Source organism: Theropithecus gelada, chromosome 12, assembly GCF_003255815.1.
Source record: "Theropithecus gelada isolate Dixy chromosome 12, Tgel_1.0, whole genome shotgun sequence".
Taxonomy (NCBI): Eukaryota; Metazoa; Chordata; class Mammalia; order Primates; family Cercopithecidae; genus Theropithecus; species Theropithecus gelada.
Window position 1 is genome coordinate 84,781,636 of NC_037680.1, and position 25,052 is coordinate 84,806,687.

Consider the following 25,052-nt stretch of genomic DNA (forward strand, 5'->3'; position numbering starts at 1 on the left):
TTAGAATTAGTTAGTTATAAGAAGCAGGCCCAAGAAACCACACAGATCAGGGACTGACAGTCTTCTGGTTCAAATTAAACAAAGTAAAAGTAGCAGAATCCCAAGATGGTACCTAATTGGCAAGAAATAGCTGGGGAAATCTTGAGTCTAAAAACTTTAATTAGCAGGCTGGGTGTGATGGCGCACACTTCTAATCCCAGCATTTTGGGAGGCCAAGGTGGGAGGGATTGCGTGAGCACAGGAGTTCAAGACCAACCTAGGCAACATAGTGAGAGCCCATCTCTATAAACAATTAAAAAATTAGCTGGGCATGTGGCACATGCCTGTAGCCACTGTAATCATGCCAATGCACTCCAGCCTTAGAGACACAGCAAGACTCTGTCTTAAAAATAAAATAAAAATAAAAACTAGAACTAGGGTGGAATCACATGTACGAGAATAAGTATGGGGCATGGAACGTGCAACACCAATGGAGTGTGCAACATCAATGTGAGATGCAGAGGTCTGTGTGGAAAACAGAAATACTGGAACGACTGTGACTAGCTATGCCTTGTGAATCTAGGAATCAATCACACTTTGCCAGGGTTCCATGTTTTCTAGGTAATAGACTATTAACAGTCTATTAGTCTATTAACAGTCTATTTCTACCATTACTTTTAATGGTAAAAACTGCAATTACTTTTGCAGCAACCTAACAGTACCAAATACACAAGAGAGAACGTGCCTTCTGCCACTGGACCTAACTCTCTGCTAATACTCTTATCTTTTCTCAGGTTGGTAAAGCGAGGAAGGGTCAATGAATAGGAGAGAGCATAAAATGTGCTGCTCACAAACTCTCATTTCTCAGATACCTTCAGCAGCCCTCAAGGCCAGTTCATGGGCCTTCTGTCTAGGAACCAGAGATCCAAGCTTGACCCGACTAGCTCACTTTTTAGGTCTCTGCTTAGATGGCAGTTTTCTCTCTGAGCCTGACTGTGCTTATGCTATCCCCTGAGCTTGCAATGCTCCTTCCAAAGGCTTCAATCAGCAACTGCACACTTACCCTCTTTCAGAAAAAGAGTCTGTCCTGATTCTCCCAACCTCACCTACACACGTGCATGCATGCCTGAGTCAGTATCAGGTATCACTACTAAATTATTCTTCTATCATGGGCTCTTAGCTCAGGCTATATTATAATAGCTTATTTACATGTCTGAACAAATAAAATAAGTCTTAAATTTTTTTTAAGACTGTCTTTCCTGCTAGACAATCAGTTCCACTGAGGGCAAGGGTAAGGTCTCTCTTTTCATTCTTAGACCACAGCACACTGAACATTGCCTTGTACATAGTGGGTGCTTAATAAGTACTTGTTGAATTAGAAATAAAGCACCTAGCACAATGCTCAGCACATAGTAGGTATAATTCCCCTCCTATCTTCTTTTCTCCCTTTCCCACTGTTTTACTAGTCATGCCATCCGTAATCAATGATTAGCGCAATATAGACTAGTTTAGTACTTAATAAAAGGGGACTATCATTTCAGAGATTTCCTGACATTCTTATCAGACATGAAAATGACATCCGGCCAGGCACAGTGGCTCACGCCTGTAATCCCAGCACTTTGGGAAGCCGAGGCGGGTGGATCACCTGAGGTCAGGAGTTCGAGACCAGCCTGGCCAATATGGCGAAACTCGTCTCTACTAAAAATACAAAAGTTAGCCAGGCATGGTAGCATGCGCCTGTAATCCCAGCTACTCAGGAGGCTGAGGCAGGAGAATCACTTGAACCCAGGAGGCAAAGGTTGCAGTGAGCCGAGATCATGCCATTGCACTCCAGCGTGGGCAACAAAAGTGAAACTCTGTCTCAAAGGAGAGGAGGGGAAAGGAGGGGGGAGGAGGGGGGAGGAGGGGAGAGGAGGGGGGAGAAGAGGAGAAGAAGAGGAGAGGAGGAGAGAAAGAAAGAAAGAGAGAAAGAAAGAGAAAGAAAGAAAGAAAGAAAGAAAGAAAGAAAGAAAGAAAGAAAGAAAGAAAAGAGAAGAGAAGAGAAGAGAAGAGAAGAGAAGAGAAGAGAAGAGAAAAGAAAAGAAACAATGACATCCATGTAAGAGATGTCAATCATCTCCTCCCTGGTAGAGATTTTAATTTCTGAAATGTTTCTCAATCTCTTTGCCGACACACATTGGAGACAGTCATAAACTAATTGAGTCATTCCCTAAAAAAGATAAATCATACTGCCAAAGGGTATGATTTCTGCTTTTGGCTAAAGATTTCTGCTTTTGGCTAAAGAAAAAAAGAATAATATAGGTCTAGATCTTAAAATAGCAAACCAAAAGAGAGAAGGAGAGAAATGAGGCTGAGAAAAGCCAGTTTTACCTGCTTTACATCTCTGGTCCTGACATTCATTAGTATTTCTGTGGTAACTCAAAAGCCATTAATTTCTTGCAACCCACACTAATCCCTTTGTAGAAAGAGATAATGGATGCCTATTTGCAGGTTATCTTTTTCTTCTGATAATGCAATAAGGGAGGCAGTGCTGTTAGCGACACTGCTGCCACCTCTCCTGGTCTCATTTCCATCAAGCACTGATGATAGTTCAATCTTTTCCATAATAAGACTTAAAACTATGTGTCCCTCTATCCCCATCCCCACTGTGACCCGACGGCTCAGCTGAGTCCGCAGAGTAAAATAAAAACCACCTCTCCTGCTTTTCGCTAGGACTTTTCCTCCCCTCTTCTTATCTCTCTGCGAGCTTTTAACAACAGCTCCCAGGAATTAAAAATTCTACTTTAATTGGGCCCAAACCAGCAGCAAGCCCGGCTAAAACCTCACTCCTTTCTAACTATAGAAGGTATGGTGGCAGGTGCCAGCTTGGGTGGACTGAATGAGAAGACCGGCGAGGGAATTTTCAAGGTTCCCTCACCTTCTAGATGCAGAATAAGAAGAAAAAATGCACTGGGTTCCAACATTTTTTCCCCACTCACTAAGCAACATTTCCTATCTCTGTTCTCCCAACTCAGCTTCAGCCCTCTTTAAGTGGTACATTAAATTGAAACAGAAAAAAAAACTGTGAATCCTAGAATCCTAGGAAATGGCTTTTTTTTTTTTTTTTTTTGAGACAGGGTCTTACTCTGTCACTCAGGCTGGAGTGCAATGGCATGATCATGACTCACTGCAGCCTTGACCTCCCAGGCTCAAGCAATCCTCTCACCTCAGCCTCCCAGCCAGCTGAGAATACAGGTATATGCCAGCATACCTAGCTAATTTTTGTATGTTTTTAATAGAGACAGGGTTTCACCATATTGCCCAGGCTGGGGAAATGGTGTATTCTTATAGGCTGCTGTTTGTCATGTAATTTCTTGAAAAATAAGAATCAGCTGGGCGCGCTGGCGCACCCCTGTAACACCAGCACTTTGGGAGGCTGAGGTGGGCGGATCACGTGATGTCAGGAGTTCGAGACCAGACTGGTCCAATATGGAGAAACCCCATCTCTACTAAAAATACAAAAATCAGCCGGGTGTGGTGGTGTGCACCTGTAATCCCAGCTACTCAGGAGGCTGAGACAGGAGAATCCCTTGAACCCAGGAGGCAGAGGTTGCAGTGAGCCGAGATTGCACCACTGCACTCCAGCCTGGGCGACAGAGTGAGACTCCATCTCAAAAAAAAAAAAAAAAGAAAAGAAAAGAAAAGAAAAATAAGAAGAAAAATAGCAAAGGTGATCAGGAAGCTATTTTCTGCAGTATCCATTCCTCTCTGGAGGACCTGTTTATACCATACCTTATTAATATATTGTGTGTGATATAAAAGTTACATATCTGATCATAAAGTGCTAGAGAACTACCATTTCTCTAACAACTCTTTCTACTGGATCTGAAGTTTATTTATTTAGTTGAGACAGGGTCTCACACTGTCCCCAAGGCTGGAGTACCGTGGCACAATCATAGCTCACTGCAGCCTTGAACTCCTAGAGGCTCAAACAATCCTCCTGCCTCAGCCTCCTAAGTAGCTGGGAGTATAGGCGCACATCATGATACCTGGCTTATTTCTTTATTTCTTTGTAGAGAAGGAATCTCACTATGTTGCCCCAACTGGTATTGAACTCCTGGCTTCAAACAGTCCTCCCACTTTGGCCCCCCAAAGTGCTTCGATTATAGTTGTGAGCCACTGCACCCAGACTGAAGTTTATTTTTAATATTTTTGCTACTAACAAATCAGAAGCTATGTATTTAAATCTAAGTTTTCATTAATTTACCATAGTTCACCTTTTGTTTCTCTGGGCTATATCATTTCAACTCATTTAATTAACCCCACACATATTCTTTTAAAGTATTCAATTTCATAAATAATAAAATCTCACAATGACTAATTTGATAAATGAATATCATATAATAATGAAGTGAAAGTGTTTGACTTCATAAATGAATATCATCACAAATGAATACAGTTGACTCTTGAAGAGCATGGGTTTGAACTGTGCAGGTCCACTTTTACCTGGAAAATCTTCTATCTCTGCCACCACTGAGATAGGAAGAGCAGCCCCTTCTCTTCCTCCTCAGTCTATTGAACATGAAGATGAAGAAGATGAAGACGTTTATAATCTACTTCCACTTAATGAATAGTAAATATATTTTCTCATCCTGATTATTTACTTATTTTATGTAGATGGCTATGGCCACCATGGTGCACCTGTCAGCCTGTTTGTGATTTCCTTCCTTCCTCCCTCCCTCCCTCCCTCCCTTTCTTTCTTGAGATGGGGTCTCACTCTGTCACCCAGGCTGGACAGCAGTGGTACAAACATAGCTCACTGCAGCCTTGAACTCTTGAGCTCAAGCAATCCTCCTAGATCAGTCTCCAGAGTGGCTGGGACTACAGGTATGCACTGTCGCACCTGGTCTATTTTTAAATTTTTTGTAGAGACAGAGTCTTGCTATGTTGCCCAGGCTAGTATCAAACTCCTGGCTTCAAGCAATCCTCCCACCTTGGCCTGCCAAAGTGCTGGGATCATAGGTGGGAGCCACTGTGCCCAGCTTAGATTTTCTTTTCTTTCTTTTTTTTTTTTTTTTTGAGATGAAGTCTTGCTTTTGTCCTGCAGGCTGGAGTGCTATGGCATGATCTTGGCTCACTGCAACCTCCGCCTCCTGGGTTCAAGTGATTCTTCTGCCGCAGCCCCCCAAGTAGCTGGGATTACAGGTACCTGCCACCACGCCTGGCTAATTTTGCATTTTTAGTAGAGACGGGGTTTCACCATGTTGGCCAGGCTGGTCTCGAACTCCTGATCTGCATGCCTCAGCCTCCCAAAGTGCTGGGATTACAGGCATGAGCCACTGCACCCCGCTTGATTTTCTTAATAACATTTTATTTTCTCTGGCTTATTCAATTGTAAGAATACAGTATATAACACATATAACATACAAAATGTGTGTTAATTGACTATTCATGTTATCAGTAAGGCTTCTGGTCAACAGTAGGCTATTAATAAAGTTTTGGGGGAGTCAAATATTAAACATGGATTTTTTTTTTTTTTTTGAGAGGGAGTCTTGCTCTGTTGCCCAGGCTGGAGTGCAGTGGCGCGATCTCGGCTCACTGCCAGCTTTGCCTCCCAGGTTCACACCATTCTCCTGACTCAGCCTCCTGAGTAGCTGGGACTACAGGCGCCCGCCACCACACCCGGCTGATTTTTTATATTTTTAGTAGAGACGGGGTTTCACTGTGTTAACCAGGATGGTCTTGATCTCCCGACCTCGTGATCTGCCTGCCTCAGCCTCCCAAAGTGTTGGGATTACAGGCACGAGCCACCACATCCGGCCCAAACATGGATTTTTTACGGCATGAGGGACTGCCACACCTAACCCAAGTTATTCAAGAGTCAACTGTAATATAATTTATTTTGCAAATGAGTAAATTATCTAATATCACAAATGATCCAGATAGGATCACTGACAAAGAATATCATCATTTCCCCAAAGAAAACAGAGAAAGGCGAGCAAAACAAATCACTGTACCCGTGAATTTCATACTGAAACCACAAGACAAATTCCTCATGAAAAACAAAACAAACAAACAAACAAAAAACACAACTATTTCTCCATTGCTTTCTACTGTGGCTAACACAAAGACTTGGTTCTGTTCCTCCTCAACGAAGATCCCCTTTTCCTTCTCCTCATCCTTACAGTATCCAGTGCAGTGGTTTCAGGACAATAAATGCTAGTTACTGAAGAGGACGAAGGGAATTTTCCCTGTCATGCACCTGATTCACTTCTCTACTGCCAACACCCCAAAGAGTTTCTCTTTTGCCATTATTTCCTCTATCTGTTCTCAAAAAAGTTTCCATGCTCATGGCCACCTTCATCAAGGTTGAGTACTCCTCCTTCCTAGCCATTTCACCCATTGTTGCCAGGCTAAACTCTATGGGTATCTCACAGTCCCTCTCACACCCCTCCTCAGGCTAACACTCTTCACAGGTTTCTGGGTGCCACACAGTAAAGTCCATACTCCTTGGCTTGGCCTTAAACATTTCATTATGGAAAGTTTCAAACACACTTGAAAAGCATGTAGAAGAGTAAGATGAACGCCAGGTACGCATTGTTCAGTTTTAAAAATCGCAATTTTCTGCCATTCTTCTTTCATCTCTCCTATCCCTCTCCAACTCTTGCTTTTTATTTGTTTTTCTTGCTGGTATGTTTGAAAGCAAATCACAGACATTAGTTTCATTTCACCTCTAAATACTTCAGGGTATATTTCTAGTCTAACAGATAAGATCTTTAAAATATATACGATACTTTTTCACACCCAACAAAACTGATAATTCCTTATCTAATACCTAGTCTGTGTCTGATTTTCCCAGGTTGTCCCAAACATTTCTTTTCTTTTCTTTTTTTTTTTTTTTTTGAGATGGAGTCTCGTTCTGTCACCCAGGCTTAAGTGCAGTGGCACAATCTCGGCTCACTGCAACCTCCACCTCCCGGGTTCAAGCAATTTTCCTGTCTCAGCCTCCCAAGTAGCTGGGATTACAGGCGTGTGCCACTACACCCAGCTAATTTTTGGATTTTTAGTAGAGATGGGGGTTCGTCATGTTGGTCAGGCTGGTCTCGAACTCCTGACCTCAGGTGATCCACTTGCCTCGGCCTCCCAAAGTGCTGGGGTTACAGGCATGAGCCACCGCACCCAGGCACATTTCTTTAATATAGATAGTTTGTTTGAATGAGTTCATATGTTGACTTCATTGACATGTCTTTTAAGTTTTTTAAAATCTATAACAGTTCTCTCTTCCTCCTTTTTTTACATGCCATGTATTTCCTGAAGAAGCTGTTCATTTATCCTGCAGAATTTCCCACATTCTGGATTTGGCTGAGTGTATCGTCACAGAATTACTTCAATGTTCCTGTTTTCCACGTTTTCTGTCAACTGCTACTTGAACCTCAAGGTTCAGTGAGGTTTTTTGTGTTTTCGTTCTTGGCGGCTTTTTGGTTTTGTATCTGTTTTGTTTTTGCAAGAGTATGTCACAGGTGGTTGTCCCACTTCTAGGGATGTTAAGATAATTAGGGGGTTCAGGGTATATTAGCCTGACCTCTCCATCATACATTTCCTCAGAAACCCCTCACACAGTGCTGCCCCTCTTAACTCCACCATCTTTCTGTCAGTTGACCAAATCACCGTTTCCATGGCTCACCTCCTCCTGACCTTCATGCATTTTCTCCACAGTCCCCCACCTAGATCTTCCTTCGTCTCTGCTTGTCTGAGTTCTCCCCATACTTGAGGGCTACGATAAAATCTCATCCATTCCTGAAGCCTTTCTTCATCCCTTCTAGTTGAAAACAATTGTGCTCTGAACCTTCACGGCTCTATGTCTATACCATTCCGATGACTCAGAGTCATTTTTGCCTTCAAATACTATTTCATGCTCATCAAATATTTATTAAATTTTATAATAAAAATTATTCCCCAAATCAGTAAGAAATGTAAAAGGAAAAAAAAAGTTTCCACTTCTACACCCTAGCACCCACAAAATTCTCCTGCCCAGACTGTATACTTTTTTTTTTTTTTTTTTGAGACGGAGTCTCGCTCTGTTGCCCAGGCTGGAGTGCAGTGGCGCAATCTCGGCTCACTGCAAGCTCCGCCTCCCGGGTTCACGCCATTCTCCTGCCTCAGCCTCCCGAGTAGCTGGGACTACAGGTGCCCGCCACCGCACCCGGCTAAGTTTTTGTATTTTTAGTAGAGACGAGGTTTCACCGTGGTCTCGATCTCCTGACCTTGGGATCCGCCCACCTCGGCCTCCCAAAGTGCTGGGATTACAGGCGTGAGCCACCGCGCCCGGCCTGTATACTGTTTGATATGAACCCTTTAGACATTTTTTATAAATATATACAGATTAAATAATTAGGTTTGTTCACATATATTAGCATATATAATTATTGGACTATTAATGTGCTTTCATTTTGGTTACTTTATAAAATTTTGCCTTTTTAAAAAATACAATGTTCCAGATCACAATAAATGAAATGTTTAGGTAACCTACTTTACCAGGAAAATCTGGACTGCCTGAGTCAGAATAATGAATGAACCCACAGGAATAGGATTCTGAAGATCAGGCAATAGTTGGAATGAAAGACAAAGTGCAACCTTTTAATGTTTTCAAAGAACTCAAAAGCCATGTGGTGCCAATATTCCAAATCAAAATTATCTAGGAAAATTTAAATGAAACACTTAAGTTATTATAATAAGATTAATAAATGTGAAAAGAAGCCAGAGCAGAAAGTGGATGGAGTCCTAGACAGGCTCACCCGGACTGCTTCTCTGTCAAAGTTTAGAAGATCTATGACACTTCTTTCACTGGATCATCTTTCTTTTCAGTTTCTCTACAGGCTATCCAGGCTATAGTAAGCTGAAAGGATAAATGATATTATCTGGAAGTCAGGAAACAGGATTTACAACTGTTATACAGGCTCAAAGACAAGGAAGCAAAGCAATTTGACCCGCATTTATGGAGCACCAACTACGTGCAAAGCAGGGCACTAAGCTTTGTTGGAGACACAAAGGTGACAGAAGTTCTTAAAGTCCTTACAATTTGGTTGTGGTAAATTACTCGAATATAGACTTCTCCATCATTATAAACATTTTTTGGTTTTTTTTTTTTGAGACAGAGTCTTGCTCTGTTGACCAAGCTGAAGTGCAGTGGCATGTTCATGGCTCACGGCAAGCATCAACCTCCCAGGCTCAAGAGATCCTCCCACCTCAGCCTCCTGAGTAGGTAGGACTTCAGGTGTGCACCAACCATGCCCAACTAATTTATTTTTATTTTTGTAGAGACAGGGCCTCGCTATGTTGCCCAGACTGGTCTCAAACTCCTGGGCTCAAGCAATCCTACCGCCTTGGCCTTCCAAAGTGTTGGAATTACAGGTATGAGCCACCACATGAGGCCTCCATCAATATAATTGATTAGCTAAAGATAAAAGAAAAGATATCTTTGCAAAAATGGATAAGTACAAAACTTGATGTAAATTGTACCAATGAATATGTAAACATACAGTGACAACATTAAACTTATAAAAGTGTAAAACTTAAAAAAAAAAAAAGAAAGAAAAGAAGCATCACTTCAGAACAAAGGTATTCCTCTGATTTGGCTCGTCTTCACTTATGGCCAATACCAACAATCTGTATTCAACTGCTACTTCCTCTTGCCTTTTAGGCCCCGTTTCCAGCTTTGCAGACACCATGCCACTTGGTTCAACCTCACCTAACGGCTCTGGCCCAGGTGCTGCCAGCACTGCACTGACAGCCTAGAGCAGGAGAGAAAGTGGTTAGACTTCCTGAGAACCATTCAACCACCTACCAGTCCCACTCCCTCCTCTAAGGCTGTGCACTTCTCCAAGATTAGTTACACCCTCTAGGTTTCAAAATTCCACTCTAGCCACAACTCTAATTCCAGGGGACTACTAAACTTCATCTCTTATACACTGCCCCACTGTCAGCTCCACCCACTCTTGGTCTCAAGTAACAACCCCTCGTGGCACTGTCTAAAGCAAAGATAAAAGTCAATTTTCATCGACTGCTATTGACTTCCTGGAACTCTGCACTGAGAAAGATGCTGAGACCACATGTGGACTCAGTGGGAAAGAACCCTGGGGTGTTGCTGTGGTGGGTAATAATGTGAGTTATGCATTTGCCCTGTGGTTTTAGGATCTTGACAACACAGTTCCTTACCCTCTTTGACTCCAGAGACAAATTCTGTCTTCCACAATAGTAATATCCTAGACCTTTTAGAACTCTTCATAATAAAGTTCTTATCAATTCCAACCTGGTTCTCCTTCATTCTTTACACAGGCATTTTTCTCAGTCCACCTCACCTGCCTTCCACTCCATCTTCACGAGGGCCTTCAATCACAAAACTCTTCCACCTCACCCCGTACAACCTCTTCCCTGTTTCACTGGATTCCTAGCTTCTCAAGATCTGTGATCAGTAGTTTAAACTCGTTTTCTCTTACCTCTCTGATTTAATCACCAATTCTGGATCACACCATCATCTATATTCTCTATTTAAGTCTAGCTTTCTTGAGCAAGAGATAGAAGTGCTAACCCCAGGAAACACAAATGCATACTGCTCACCTTCTATCATATCTTTAATCCTGATAATCTATTCTTTTATTCATTTCTGTGGATCTGAAACACAATCCCCAGAGCAGTATTTCCATACCATCTTCACTTTCCTCAAACACCTAATTCCATGGTCTCTTTCTCTGTGCACTGTAGGGAGCTCTTGTATATATAAGATATTTGACTTCACTTCAACATCATACTAACCCATGTCCTGTAGAAGTGCCACAGAGCTTAGTGGTTAAGGCCACAGTTGCTGGAGCAACCAGCCTAGGTTCAACTCCCAATTCTGCCCTTACTGCCTACGTGACCGTTGACAGATTATTTAACCTGAGTCTCAGTTTCCTCATCTTTAAAGTGGGGCTATCATAGTAGTATGTACCTCAGTGTACTGTTGTGAGGAAGAAATAAGTAGCTCTTAGGACAATGCCTGACACTATATAAGTGTTCAATAGATGTTTTCCGTTTCAGCCTTTTAGTATCAAAAGAAGAAACTTTTTGCTTCCTTGCTATAGCAGACCCTTCCGCCTCTACTGTTAACAAGCTCCTTCCTACTTCTCTAGAATCCCTTCGTCTATAACATGTTGCAGTTCTCTCTCTACTAACCTCCTTTCCTCTATCTTCCAATATCCTAAGGTTTACTGTGTCTATTAAAAAATTATTTGCTTGATCCTACCCCCTTATGGCTGAAGTGTCTTTTTCCTTCAGATTCCATATGCTTACAATGCCTCTTCTTCCTGGTCCACATGACCCGGCCTCTGGCTATTGCTCTGGCCTCATCTCACATCATCTTATAACCCTTCTCTCACTCCAGCCACAATCCTCTCTTAGGTCCCTTGAACAAGCCAAGCACATTCTAGCTCCGAGGCCTCTGAGTTGCCATGTTCTCCATCTGGGGCTTCTCTCCCCAGTTCCACTACCTTATTTGCCTCTCTCAGTGTTTCACCTCAAAAGTGCTAACCTCAGTGAAGCCATCCCTTAACCACTCAGGTTAAAGAGCCCCTCAATTGTTCTCCATCACACCTCTTGCTTTATTTCCTTCAAAGAACTCTCTCCTGCTGAGAACAGGGACCTTGATATCTCTCTCCTTCCTGAATACCAGAGACTGGCTCCATAAATATTGTTGACTGTATCAGCAAAGGACTTTGCTAGAATCTGTGGAGATACCAAACCAATCAGACACAGATCCTATCAATAGAGTTTATAGCCCATAGTGGGGAAAAGATGGGCCCCAAAGTATCTGCAATATGCAGCAAAAAGTACTCAGAGCCTTCTAACATGCAAGAGAAGAAAGAGAAGGCTTTTGCCTGGGGAGTTCTTAAAAGTCTTGAGAAGGAGGTGGCATCTGAGGTAGACTTTGAAGAGAGGGTAGAATTGATATTCAGAGATGGCAGGAAGGGGTAAAGAGCATTCCTGATGGTGGGCCTTCACTTAGATTTTCTCTTTCCTTTATCCATTATCCTCCATCTATCCCCAATTACAGCCCTTCTTTTCCTTTTCACAAGTCCCACTTTCTCTTCATTGTCACTATCACCCTAATTTGAGTCCTCATCACACATCATGACGCCTGGCAGACCTGATTGGTTTCCATCCCTTAGTTCTTTCCACCTACCAATCATTCCATGTACTGCTGGGGCCTGAGGAGACCCATTGAAGAGCATTCCTTTTCCTCACCCAACTTTTGAACCAATTGAGACGGACAGAGGGTGGCCAGATACATGGGGATCGAAACATCAGCCAGTTGGAGGATGCAACTTAGTTGCGTAGCAGCAAATTGAACCCCAGGATTTCACAGACTTACCTCTGAGTCACAAGCATCACTGGATAGCCAGAGGCCTTCCCTCTTGGGAAACTGCCCATGAAGGGCTGATGGCATGGAGGAGCAGATCTGGGCGAGTGGACCAGAATTAGTGCTCTTAGGAGAGCAGCTGAATTACCTGGTTTGTCTCCTAAACTTGTCAATAAGTCACTCCTCCTTCTCATGGGTGGAGTGTGCAAAGGGATGGAGAGAGGCCAAGAGTGCCATTCTAGCTGATGTCCCTTTACATGGACACATAAGGCCACTGAAAATGAGGGTCCCTGCTACCCTATCACCACCTTTCACCCCACCAACTTCCACATTTCTTATCAAATACCCTTTAATCTTGAGTCTCAAGATATGTATGGGTGCTTCTTGCCAAATATATCACAGTAAGTCTATTCGTATGGCTTTGAAGGTCCTCCAAAGTCTCAGCCTACTACTCCAAAATGTCCCCCTGTTCTAGGTTAGCCTCCTGACCATCTCATACATATGCTGTGTTCTTTCCACCTTGACTTTGTGCTCAACCCTCAAAGTTCAGCTGAAATAGCCTCTCCTCAATGAAGACTCCTCTGGCATTCTGAATCACAATCATCACTCTTTTCTTTGATTCCTGGTTAATAAAACACAGTTTTCCAAGTCAATTTGTTTCATGTTATAGTACTCAACTATGTTTAAGCCAGAAACAAAGGGAAAAAATGAACTAATGTTAGGTCTTTGTCCTCCTCGTCACAGGCACATCAGGGCACACTAATCATGACACTGACACACATGTCCATAGCAAAGAACATGAAGAGAATGATACTACAGGAACCAAAGCCGGACTGTGTCTTGCACATATTAAATACGCTCCACAGGCCCTGCTACAGTGTTGGCCAGTGGAGTACACAGATGGTATTCCACAGCTATTTTTATTAACAAATTTGTTCTGGTAGAAATGAACTAGTCTTTTCTATGGCTACTTTGGAGACTTTCTTTTTGGGTAAAAAGAGGATATTCCATTCATTTTCCCCTCATAAACCTAGAAAAAAGATTACCTATGTCAGCTCTAGTGGAAACAGACCTGTAACATATCTGGCTACATATTAGCTAGATATACCAGTTTAGGGATCTCTTCCATCCAGTTCTTTGCAACAGTGATAGAGCATAAGTCAATACATTCCTGGCCAATTTTTCTCAAGTGTGAACCTGACTAGGAGATCACAGACCCAACTTTTTAAAAGCAGAGTTTTTCTGTCTTCTGTGATGAGGGCAAGCCCTAGCCTTTGTTGAGCTTTTTGACCCACGAAACAATTCCAAACATCACCTTTCATACCATGCTTATTCTTTGCCATGGTGAGCTTTTGGCTCTATATCTCCAATCTATAGGAATTAAATATAAAAGACCCTCCCATACTGAGGCTGCTGGATTTGAGGCATAAATGGCATTCCATTACGATTTCTTGATGCAGCCTACAGAATTAGAGACTTAGAGCCAGAAGGGATCCTAGAAATTCCACTAGTACATCCACATGTGAGGCAGAACCTGTCAGCTGCCTTCATCAACAGAACCTAATTTTGTTCAGGTATGGGGGCAATACGCTCAGGAAAGATGGCCTCTCCCCTGCCCTGTGAAAAGAATAATAATTTGTTTAATCCAATCACAATAAGCCTATTTTCCTTTGCCAGAGATTGCCTTAGGGGTGGACATGTGACCCAGTTCTGGCCAAGGAGCGGGTGCTATTGGGAGCCTCTGGAAAAAAGACCCAGAAGAGATGCCCTGCTTTCTTTCTTCCTGGCTTTTACTGTTGGTATTTAAGAAAATGATCCGAACACACTTGGGAAGTTAGGAAAAATTTTTTTTAAAATGATCCTTGGGGCAGCTGTGGCCACTTTGTACCAACGAGGGGAGAGAAGAGAAATCACCAATATACCAAGGACAACAAAACAAAAAGATGGAAAGCCTGTAGGTCCTGGATGACCCCAAGACCACCTACCCCTGGGTATCTTGTTAAGTGTTCATTGCATAAGTCCTCAACATTCACTAAGTGCTCAATAGTTATCTGTTAGATAAAAGAAAAAATACAATGCTATTTTGGCCTTACTATTTGTGCCACTTTTGGTTGAGTACTTTGTTACTTGCTTCTGAAAGCATTCTAACTGACTGAACACATTTGGAAAGAGGTTCCAGGAAGCAAAATGACTTGGCCAAGGTTATACCACAAAGTGGGCAAGTTGAGAGTAGAACTCCAACCTCCAGACTTTAAATCTAGATCACACTGTGTTTTATTTGTGGTGGAGGGCATGAGTCCTAGCCTTCCTCAGGCTGGAGAGGCAGTATAACACAGTGGTTATGTGCAGTCTTGGAGTTAGGCTTGGCTTGGAATCCTAGCCCTGCCACATACTAGTTGCATCTTCTCTAAGCCTCAGTTTCCTCCTTTGTAGATCAGGATAATATCATCTATTATGTTAAACTGTTGTGATTATTAACTAAGATAATGAATGAACACTTCTTAGCACAGAGCTGGCCATAAAATTATCGCTCATTAAGTGATACTGTCTTACTGACAGTAGTAATAATAACAAACTTCATTCAACTTGAATCAAGCTGTAACTAAGGAGAAAGAAAGAGAAGCCCTTTCCATTTTAAATAAAAAACAAAACATCACTATTCTATCCTGACTTTTAAGCACCAATACACAGAATTCAACTTTCCACGTGCTCATGCTTGGTACAGCAGAGTTTTCTGAAATACAGCTGATACCTTCAAAGGACTTCCAATCTGGTGTGGGAGATGGATGGACAAGCAATTATCTATCGTGCACAGCAGAGTAAAATGTGCCATGGGAACATAAAGTGAAAGGGGGGAAAAAAAAAAGAATTTTAATTGAGAAAAATCTGGAAAGGTCCCAGGGAGGATATGGCATTTGAATTGGCCCTTGAAAGATAATGGAGGACTTTTGGAAAGTGAAAAGGGCAGGGAAAGTATTCTGGGATGAAGAGGCAGCAAAGGCCCAGGAGCTTTAAAGCACATGGCACTTTCAAAAATGGCAAAGGCTCAAAAGGAAGAAGGTGTAAGTGATAAGGTTGGGAAGATACCTGGATGCTTTATAAAGTTTACACTTGATTTTGTAAGAAATGGGGAACTGTGGTTCACTTTTGAGAACAAAGTGATATGAAAAGATTTGTGTTTTAGAAAGAAAACTTTAGCAGTTTATAAAATTAGTAACCATAGTTTTCCTTAGCCAAAAAGAAAAAAAAATAAATTAGTAGGACAACTGGGAAAAAATATCAGACATTTTGATTTAAAGGTTCCCATGGAGAAGTGTTATGAATCAGAATGTGGGCTGTCAATGAGGCATATTGGGTTTCCAAATAGCTGCCACAGGCCAACATTCAATAATGTAACCAATGGAAACTATACAACCATATAAAATCAATTTTCTGTGACCTATTTTAGCAACTACTTTGTACTGACTAATCTTGCTGAAGGGTGAATCATAAATTCAGCAAGAGACCATGTCCTGGTGACCTCACTTGTTCTTAGCCTGCAGGAATATTCCCACCTCTACTGGCTCCAAGGCTTTTGAGAAACATCATAATTGAAAAAGCAGTCATTTTAGTATAAGTCCCAAATTTGGCTTTTTTTTAAAAAAAGTGAAAGATGGGGAAAAAGGGAACCGAAACAGACTAACACAAAACCTGGGATAAAGAAACTCTACTGCCATGGTTTTTCTAGCCCTAAAGAAAATCTCTGCTTGAGACCTTCTCCTGAAGTACTTAGAACAAGAAAATACAGGCATAGGGATGGTACCAGGTCAGCAGAGAGTGAAACCGACGGAAACAAAAGCCCAGTTGACCACTGCCCTTGCCAAGCAGATGAAAATGTGAACACAGTCAGGAATGGAAAAGTAAGTTAGATTCTGGCAGTTTGTTGAGTTTCAGAGCTCTGTAGCTAATGCAAAGAATTTCTTTAAAATTTTTTTATTTTAAAAATTGCAACCGCGGTTCACCCAGAAGTAGAGTTACAAGACACACAGAAATCTTTCTGTGTTAAATGATTTCAACCATACCTACGTTTTCATTACAATTTTTAATTATCTGACTACAGTAATTAGCTTCCACACAACCATGAATCAGGGTCAGTTCAAATACATCCTAGAATTATATAATTTTGGAGTTGGGAAGGACAATAGAGATAATTTAACCTGCCTCAGTAGGTTTGTAAACCAAACGCAATAGACAGTAAAGTTGTCTATATACAGCCTCACTTCCTCTATGTGTCTATACTTTGTTATAAGTGTGTGTGTGTATAACCTATATTTCATATATATGTTCACATGTTCACATGACTTTTTATGTTCTTACCTTATGATACGTTTATGTTTAGATTGTAATTCTGAGATGTTAAGACCTTGTTTTCTTTATCCCACGGGGAAGTCCTTGGTGCTTATGATTGTGTCATTACTCAATGAACAAGAACAGATCACAGTGATGCAGAGGGAAAAGGGTTTAGTACAGACACTAGTGAAGAACATGTCCCACTCTCAGGGCTGGTTCCCAGTCATACCTTGCTATAGCTACCAAGGGCATAGGAGGCGCTGGGATGGCAGTAAGGAGAGGCACTGATCCTGAGGAAGCTTTGGTGTCCACCACCTACCTTGAGGTTCTTCAGAGATAATTGCCTCTGCTGTCACTTTGCCTTAGATCTATTTCTTCCCATCATCACTTTATGATTTAACCCTGAGACAGAACTACTCAATCCTCAGATGATGGAAATGGTGTTAACTATTTAAGACAGGAAAAAAGTCACATCCCATCAACTGGTGGCAACCTTCATCCACTAGCACAGGCGACATTCCTTCTTAAGAAGTCAGAGCTAGGTCTGCCTCTGCCTGAGGCAAGGCAATCTCCAAAGTAAGACAGTCAAAAAATGGGCCAAACACATGTATACCTATGTAACAAACCTGCACGTTCTGCACATGTATCCCAGAACTTAATGTATAATCTTTTTTTTTTAAATGGGGCAAAACCCCAAAGCTCTCCCTTCCATGCTTACAAACCCGTCGGGGTCGGTTCACTTCAGCTGTTGCCATGCTAACATTAAACAGTATGAAAGGCAAAGTGACTGTCTTCCTTTTGCGGATTCATTGGTCTCCTAAGAAACTGTGACCCGCTCTGTGTCCGAGTATTTCAGCGAGTAAGTTAAATGCAGGGAACAATCCTTGCTTAGCTGGATTGCTTTGGCGTGCCTCAGTTTTTCTGAACCAGTGATAGAGTTACAAGGCACACAAAAATCTTTCTGTGTTAAACAATTTCAACCATACCTAAGTTGGTTAATTTTAGTTCAGTGAACATTATCGTACTGATCCCCACCAACTGCCCCCATAGGGATTTACTGCCAATGAGGTTTTCAAAGTGGAGGGCTGTGGAGACTGAGGACCACTAGCTTCCAAAGTAAGGGCACAGCACCAGCTTAGTGGTTAAGAGCCTGGACTCGGAGGAAGACTGCCTAGATCCAAATTGAAGCTCCACTTCTCCCTCACTGTGGGAATTCGAACAAGTTACTTACGCTTCCTGTGCCTCAGTTTCATCATCCTTAAAACAGGACCAATGAAAAACCCATGTCACAGGAGTGTTCTATAAATTAAATAAGCTGCTATCTATAAAGCACTTAAAATTGTCAATGAACAAAGTGTTAGCTGCCACTGCCACTGCCATTATTATTTTTTTTCCCCTCTCTTTCCACTTGGGCTCTCTCACTTACCCTGAGAACAAACACACTGGGTGCTCAGATGTTGGCTTTGACAGTAATAAACAAACTGTTAATCTGGTTCATGTATTCTGCTCTCAGATACCCCTTTCCCATTCTAGGAAAGCAGTGGTCTCCAAATCCAAAGCAATAATCTTCTATAAAGAAACACAATCAAGGAAGAGAGAAAAGTTGAAAAACGTTATAAAATTATCTCGAATGATTGCCAACTTCAGAAAGACTAAAGGGCAAACCACAATGATCTCACCAGGCTTTGTGCTCATCAAACAGCAGTCAGATTCCTGTAAGAAGGGAAATCTTAATTGTGCCAACGCAACTCAGGAGTCTGAAATGGTATCTAAATAGCTCTCCAAGCTCTCCAAGACCAGAGTCACATTCTTCCAATGTTAGGGGCACTTTATAAGCCACACACAGTCAGGGAGGGGAAGGTGAACACGGGGAGAGAAAATCAAAAATGTTTGATTTTCTCTTATCAGGGCAGCTTTTGAGACAAAAGCCTATCTTCATTTTTCAGTATTTACTGCTGCTACAGAGCTTCAGAGAGAGGGTGTACAAATGCTTAATGTTGACGTGAAGGTGGAGAAAGGGAGGATGTCAGAAAAGAGGGTGGAGTCATTTTTTCTAGAAAGACACAAACCAGCTAAAGAAGTTAATGTCTTTAATTTATCAGCTTAGTTCTTACCAGGATTACATTCATTTTACATTAAAAAAATTTTTGAGCACATATTTTTGAGCACATGTTCAAAGCACTAAGTTAGATACTGAAGATAAAACAATGGGTAAAATTCTCAGGTGAAAAGTAACTTTAAAAAGAAAGAAAAACAAATGGGTAAGAAACAATCGCTTCTATCAGTGACTATAAACTCTGGTGTGAATGACAATTAAGTAGCTCATCACAAATCAGTATGAGAGAGGGAAAGAATGGTCTATTTCCCATTAACAAACCAGTTAATAACTATGAGAAAGTATACCACAGGAAGGCCAATTCATTTCAAGAAATATTTATTGTGAGGCCCATTTTATAACAAAAAAAAACCTTGAAGTGCTTGTTAGTGTCACTTTGATTCTCATTGATGGACTTCAAATTCAATTTATAATAGTAACAATAATATCATTCAATGTTTACAACTTTTATTAAGTGTTCAAGCATACTGAACATGGTTCTAAGAAGCACTGTAGATGTTTTAACCCATTTAATGACCACAAGAAATTGAGGTCAGTACTACCATTACCTGATACTTTATGTCCAAAAAAAAAAAAAAATTAACATGGGGGTACAGAGTGATTAAGAAACCTGCCCTATGTTATACAACTAGTAAGTACTAGAGCAAAGTTGGAAACTCTAGCAGTCTAGCTTTAGAGTCAGTGTTTCTAACAAATATGCTACTTTGTTTGACCAGAAGGCCTCTTTCAGACCAGGCTTCCCTATTAGTAGCAAAATAGCTGCTACACCCTAGCTACCCACAGCCCTCATTATACCTGAGCCCAATTTGCTTTATGTACCCAAAATAGCATTTATCCTCAGAAAGGCTCAAGAGCCTGATTATTCATCACCAATTGAGACAGAAGTGCAGAGGCCCTACCTGATGAAGAAGACCCTCTGACTTGTTACAGGAGGAAGGAAAGGGATGAAGCGGGGTAGGAAGAAGGAGCAGATGAGGGAAGACGCACTTCGATAAGCCTTTAAGCTATTCAAGGTGAGTTCAGAAAAGGAGCTAGGTAAAAAAAATGAACATTAACTGGAGAAAATATAACCATGCAGTAATAACACCCGCAAGTAAGAGAATGACTGGGCTAGACACAAAACCTCGTCAAAAGAAACACACTGACAAAATTTTATTTCTTCTGAGGAGCCCCCAGCCTTTCATTAACCCTTGTTAACTAAGAACAGCAGGAGTGGGAGAAAGGAGGATTATGAGTCATTTGAGATACTTTGAATTTGAGGTGCCTGTGGTACATTCCAACAAAAATGCTCACCAGGCAGTTGGAGATGCAAGTCTGCAGCTCAAAGAAGAGGCCTTACCTGACCCCAAATCTCCTGGGTCCTCACCTCCAGCTCTAGCCAAAGTACTGCACTGCCTCCCTCTGCTTTTGGCATATTCCTCACGAGAAACAATGAGTCTTTCTTCAGTTCGGATTACTAACTTAAAAGGTTTTAAAGTAAATTTTACTCAGAGATCTTGGCTGATTTTGACTAGCAGGCACCTGGATATTGGCACACCCCTCCACAAATGCTTGTGAGAATACCAGCTTGTGAGAATAAGTGATCAGCCATGCAATCTAGAACTGCAGCCTGAAAATGGGTGGCCACTGCTTGCCCCTGCCCTTCAACTGATGGGCAATAGGAACATGATTTATCTTGCCTGCTCTCCAGAGAATGCCAGAAAGAAAAGGTGTCAAAAACTTGGCATGCCATTTACCCACATTCGCTATCTCCTGGATGACTAAAAGGTGGCAATAGCTGGGAGCAGTGGCTCACGCCCATAACCCCAACAGTTTGGGAGGCCTAGGTAGGAGGATTGCTTGAGCCCAGGAGTTTGCGACCAGCCTGGGCAACATAGCAAGACCTTGTCTCTACTAAAAATAATAATAATAAAAAATTAGCCAGGCGTGGTGGTACACGCCTGTAGTCCTAGCTATATGAGGTGGAAGGATTGCATGAGCCTGGGAGACTGAGGCTGCAGTGAGCTATAATTTACACCACTGCACTCCAAACTGGGCAACTAAGTGAGACCCTGTTGGAAAAAAATTTAAAAATAAACAAATAAATGGTGGTCAGAATATATTATATTGATACTTGCAAATGCCATTTGTTACAGTTGACTTTTCAAAATACCACTCAGTTCTCATATTTCAACATAATTTAATATTACACTTTTTTAAACATGAGAATTAAATAATTATCATGGTCTGTAGAGCACTCAAAAGAGCAGTTCAGGTCTTTAGAGAGCCTAAGGAAAGTTGAGTTCTTGTATTTACAATCAAAACAAGCTAGGAAAAATAAAATTGGAAATATGACACCCTCTTAACTTGGGCTACACCAGGGATTTAGGATGGTTAAGGAGGCTTTGTGATTAAAAACCTAAATGAATGCCAAGAAACCAAAAAACTACTGAGGTTATTTGCTAATCAGAAGGTGCAACTGCTTGTACATGAGCTCAAGGCAAAGCTATCATTCTGCTAGGCACTGGGCTTACAGCAACTTGTATGTCCCTTAACATGTTTTTTTTTTTTTTTTTTTTTTGAGACAGTCTCCCTCTGTCGCCCAGGCTGGAGTGCAGTGGCGCGGTCTCACTGCAACCTCCACCTCCCAGGTTCAATCGATTTTCATGCCTCAGCCTCCCAAGTAGCTGGGACTACAGGAGCGTGCCACCAAGCCCAGCTAATTTTTGTTCTTTAAGTAAAGACAGGGTTTTGCCTTGTTGTCCAGACTGGTCTCTGACCTCAAATGATCTGCCTGCCTCAGCCTCCCAAAGTACTGGGATTACAGGCATGAGCCACCATGCCCCGCCATGTCCCTTAATATCTAATCAGTCATCAAGTACTGTGCTTTAAAATATCCTTTTTTTAGCCAGGTGTGGTGGCTCATGCCTGTAATCCCAGCTACTTGGATGGCTGAAATGGAAGGACTGCTTGAGCACAGAAACTCAAGACCAGCCATAGCAACATAGCAAGACCCCATCTCTAAAAAAACCTGAAAAAATTAGCCGGGCCTGCCTGTAGTCCCAGCTACTTGAGAGGCTGATGTTGGAGGATCCCATGAGCCTGAGAGTTTGAGGCTGCAATGAGCTACAATTACACCATCGTATTCCAGCCTGGGAGACAACAAGACCTTGTCTCTAAAAAAACAGATTTTAAAAGAAGAAAAAATATATATAACATCCTTTTCTTTTCACTCCCATGGTCACTACCCTTGGTTAGATGTAAGACTGGTGAGAGCCTAGCAGAGAAGACAAGGAATTACAAGTCATGAATTAGAGTGTAAAAAATAAAGGATTTGAAAAGGATGAATTTCAGGAACACTGCATTTCCTTAACAGACATACTAAACTATATCCTTGCCTTGGGTTACACTTATAAGCTAATTTTTATAATTAAAATGTTGAATGCATCAATAGAATACCATGCAATGATAGAAACTGAAGTAATACTAAAACAGCAGTGAAGTACCAAAAATGGTCTCCCAGTTAATTGAGTAGAAGTCATCTACATTAAAGGTTGAGTAGGGTGACTGAGAGTCATTAGTAATAAAAATTGATAGCCTGTATAAATGAGATTATCTCAAAGGAAATTCTGGGGAAAATGGAGAGAGTTTGTTGTGTCTCACAGAAGAGCAAGTTCATGAGTACGTATTCATGTGCACACATATGTGAATAAAGTATGAGGAGAAAGGAAATTCAAGACCCTCTGCCATGAGGGAGGGCCTAACCACCCTCTCCAGCCATTTCCTGTCACTGCTGGCTACAGGGTCCTTTGCTGTACTTGCCAGGGTCTGCTTGCTCTCTTCTGCACGCCCTTCTCCCCACCTTTGTTTACACTGTAACCCTGACCAAGTGCCATGTCCTGTGATGCTCTGTCTGCATCTTAGTGTCCTTCCAGATGTAGCTCAAGTTCCATGTCCCCTTGCAAGCCAAGCCCTCCCTGAGAAGCCCAACCCACAGTGTCTTCTCCTTCTTCTGTCCTCTTATGGTCACTGCCACTCACTCTTATATGGACAGTAAAATGAAAGCCCCTCCCACACATTTCAATGGCCCATCTACTGTCTCTCATTACCAAGTACCTTCTTGAGTCTTTGCTGGTGTTGGATCCCCTCAGCTAGATGAAAAGTTCTTTAGGGCAGGGATTGTGTCTTCACACATCTTTAAATCCTTCCTAGCATACGCTCAGCCCAACGTACGATCTACTGTAAGAATAGGCAGTATCATACAATGTGCACAGGAAAATACTATTAATACATTAAGTATGACAGTATTCTAACATACAAGATTAGAAAGGAAGAATTTACCATAATTGTCTTTTCACTGAATACCTCTTAGGAAGATACTAAGACTGTTGACTTGAGGCCTGGTAAAGTACATAAGAAAATGGAAGAGGGAGCTTAGATAAGCAAGGCCAGATGTGGATGCTGGAGCGTAAGATTCTCGTGAGGCAGATTAAGAGAGACAAAGGAAAAATCAGCAATGATTCAGTAGAAGTCAGATATAAAAACATATAAGCTTATCTGAGTCACAGCCCCAAAAGAAAAAAAAAAAGGAAATAAATAAATAAAATTTAAAAACATACCGGTATTTCCTTGAGCATCTTCTATCTTATTTGGTGAGGGCAACAGAAAAGATGGCCTGGTGACGTGCGGGCCTTGAAGCGATGGCTGCTGCTGTTGCGGCTGCTGCAGAGGCGTGGTTTTGAGGACCACCCTCCAGTCCACTTGGGTAATATCTGATCGTGATCGAGCATGCCCTGGCTTGAAAGTTGAGGTCTCATCCAGTAAGTCATTTACAGAACGAGGCCGGTCCCTCCGACGCTGACAGATATTGAAAAAATTAAAGGTTGATGCTTCCTTTTGTTCCATCCAGGAAAGATTATCTGGGGTTGTCCCTCTCTGGACCATAAACTGTTCTTTGGCAGGGAAGACATTTTGAGCTTTGGTTTCTAAGAGCCTGCTCTTACAGTGGTCCCAAATCATGCCCCCCTTGCCCAGGGAGGTGACATTTCTCATAGCACCATTGTCTGTTATGTTACTGAGTACCTCATGCCCCACCAGTTCAGGGACTTCCTGGATCCCATAAACCTCTGCTTGCTGCACAGCCTTTTCTAGCTTACTATCCAAAGTACTAAAGAACTCCTCCGTAACTTCTAAGGCCGGGCTGATATCATCCACTTCCAAAGCTTCCATGTCACAGGCTCCAGGAGGCCTCAGCCTCCTAAGCTGGTTCCAGAAATGGCTTCATGAACATTCACCCAAGAGGGGTGCTTCAGCAATACAGCTATGGAAACAACTGGAAGAAACCTTCATTGGGCTTCCTGGAGCAGGCCAAACACAAAGGTGGTTGATGTTTTCCCAGTAATTAAAAGCATTTGCTACTGGCTAATGGACATTAACAGATGTATAGGGAGACCAAATGTTCCTTTGAGATTATTCTTCAGCAAGACCTCTGTGAAGACAACAGGAAGTACTTGTCAAAGCAACGCCATGCCAATCCTTGATTTCCTGGAAGAAAATAAACAGGATAGTGTTGGCACATGGTTCATTGTATTCTACAGTACACAAATCTGCCGAATTGCTTTCCCACTTCTACATCCGTCCGTTCTATGGCAGTCAAGCACAAAGGCAGACAACACCTACACAGAAGTGCCATTGTCAGGAATACGTATCACTACTCGCTTTGGATAAAAACTTAAACGGAGCAGGGAGGAGCACTTGATAAGAGGAATTAAGGTCAATAGCTTTTACTCACACAGAGAAAATGCTTTGAGAGCATTTGTGAAAAGACTGCCCTGGCAAATCTCTGATATGCTGACCTAAAATAGTAAGCAAAAGAGACTAGGAATTCTGTGACTGGGACTGTATCGTAATCAGTCTAAAAGTCATAAATGCCTGAGTCCTTTCACCAACTTTGAAGGCACTGATGATTTGCTGGGTTTAAAGGTGCCACAGGGAAGCAGAGAAGAAGGTTCTGCCCTTTTTTTAAATCCAAATGTGACTGTGCTTGTGCTTCTTAGACTTAGATTATATAATGCTTGATGATGACTCTGGACTTCAGAACTGCTCTGGCGTTCTTAGAGTTTCAGGCTCCAAACTCCCCGAGACTTCCAGGATCGGCCTCAGAGTATGGGTCCGGTCTGCAGGGTGTCTAAGAGCTTAAGGTGAAGTCACGGCCTGAGTGGCAGGCTTGAGTTCATCCTTTTCTCTCTACAGAACTCAAGTTCCAAACCTTACATC

The 25,052-nt window shown here is 41.9% G+C and overlaps 1 protein-coding gene across 2 annotated transcripts in view; it reads right to left on the reverse strand.

Moving 5' to 3' along the window:
* PLEKHM3 (pleckstrin homology domain containing M3) overlaps positions 1-24,324 on the reverse strand; it is a 183,379-nt gene extending 159,055 nt beyond the window's left edge. Inside the window, exon 1 of one of the 2 annotated variants that reach the window (XM_025405529.1) lies at positions 23,396-24,318. In XM_025405529.1, coding sequence (XP_025261314.1) covers positions 23,396-24,005 — 610 coding nt within the window. In that variant the 5' untranslated portion in view covers positions 24,006-24,318. Of the gene's footprint in view, positions 1-23,395 lie in introns of both variants that reach the window. The other variant, XM_025405530.1, reaches the window with a different exon arrangement.
* Between the last annotated feature and the right edge of the window lie 728 nt (positions 24,325-25,052).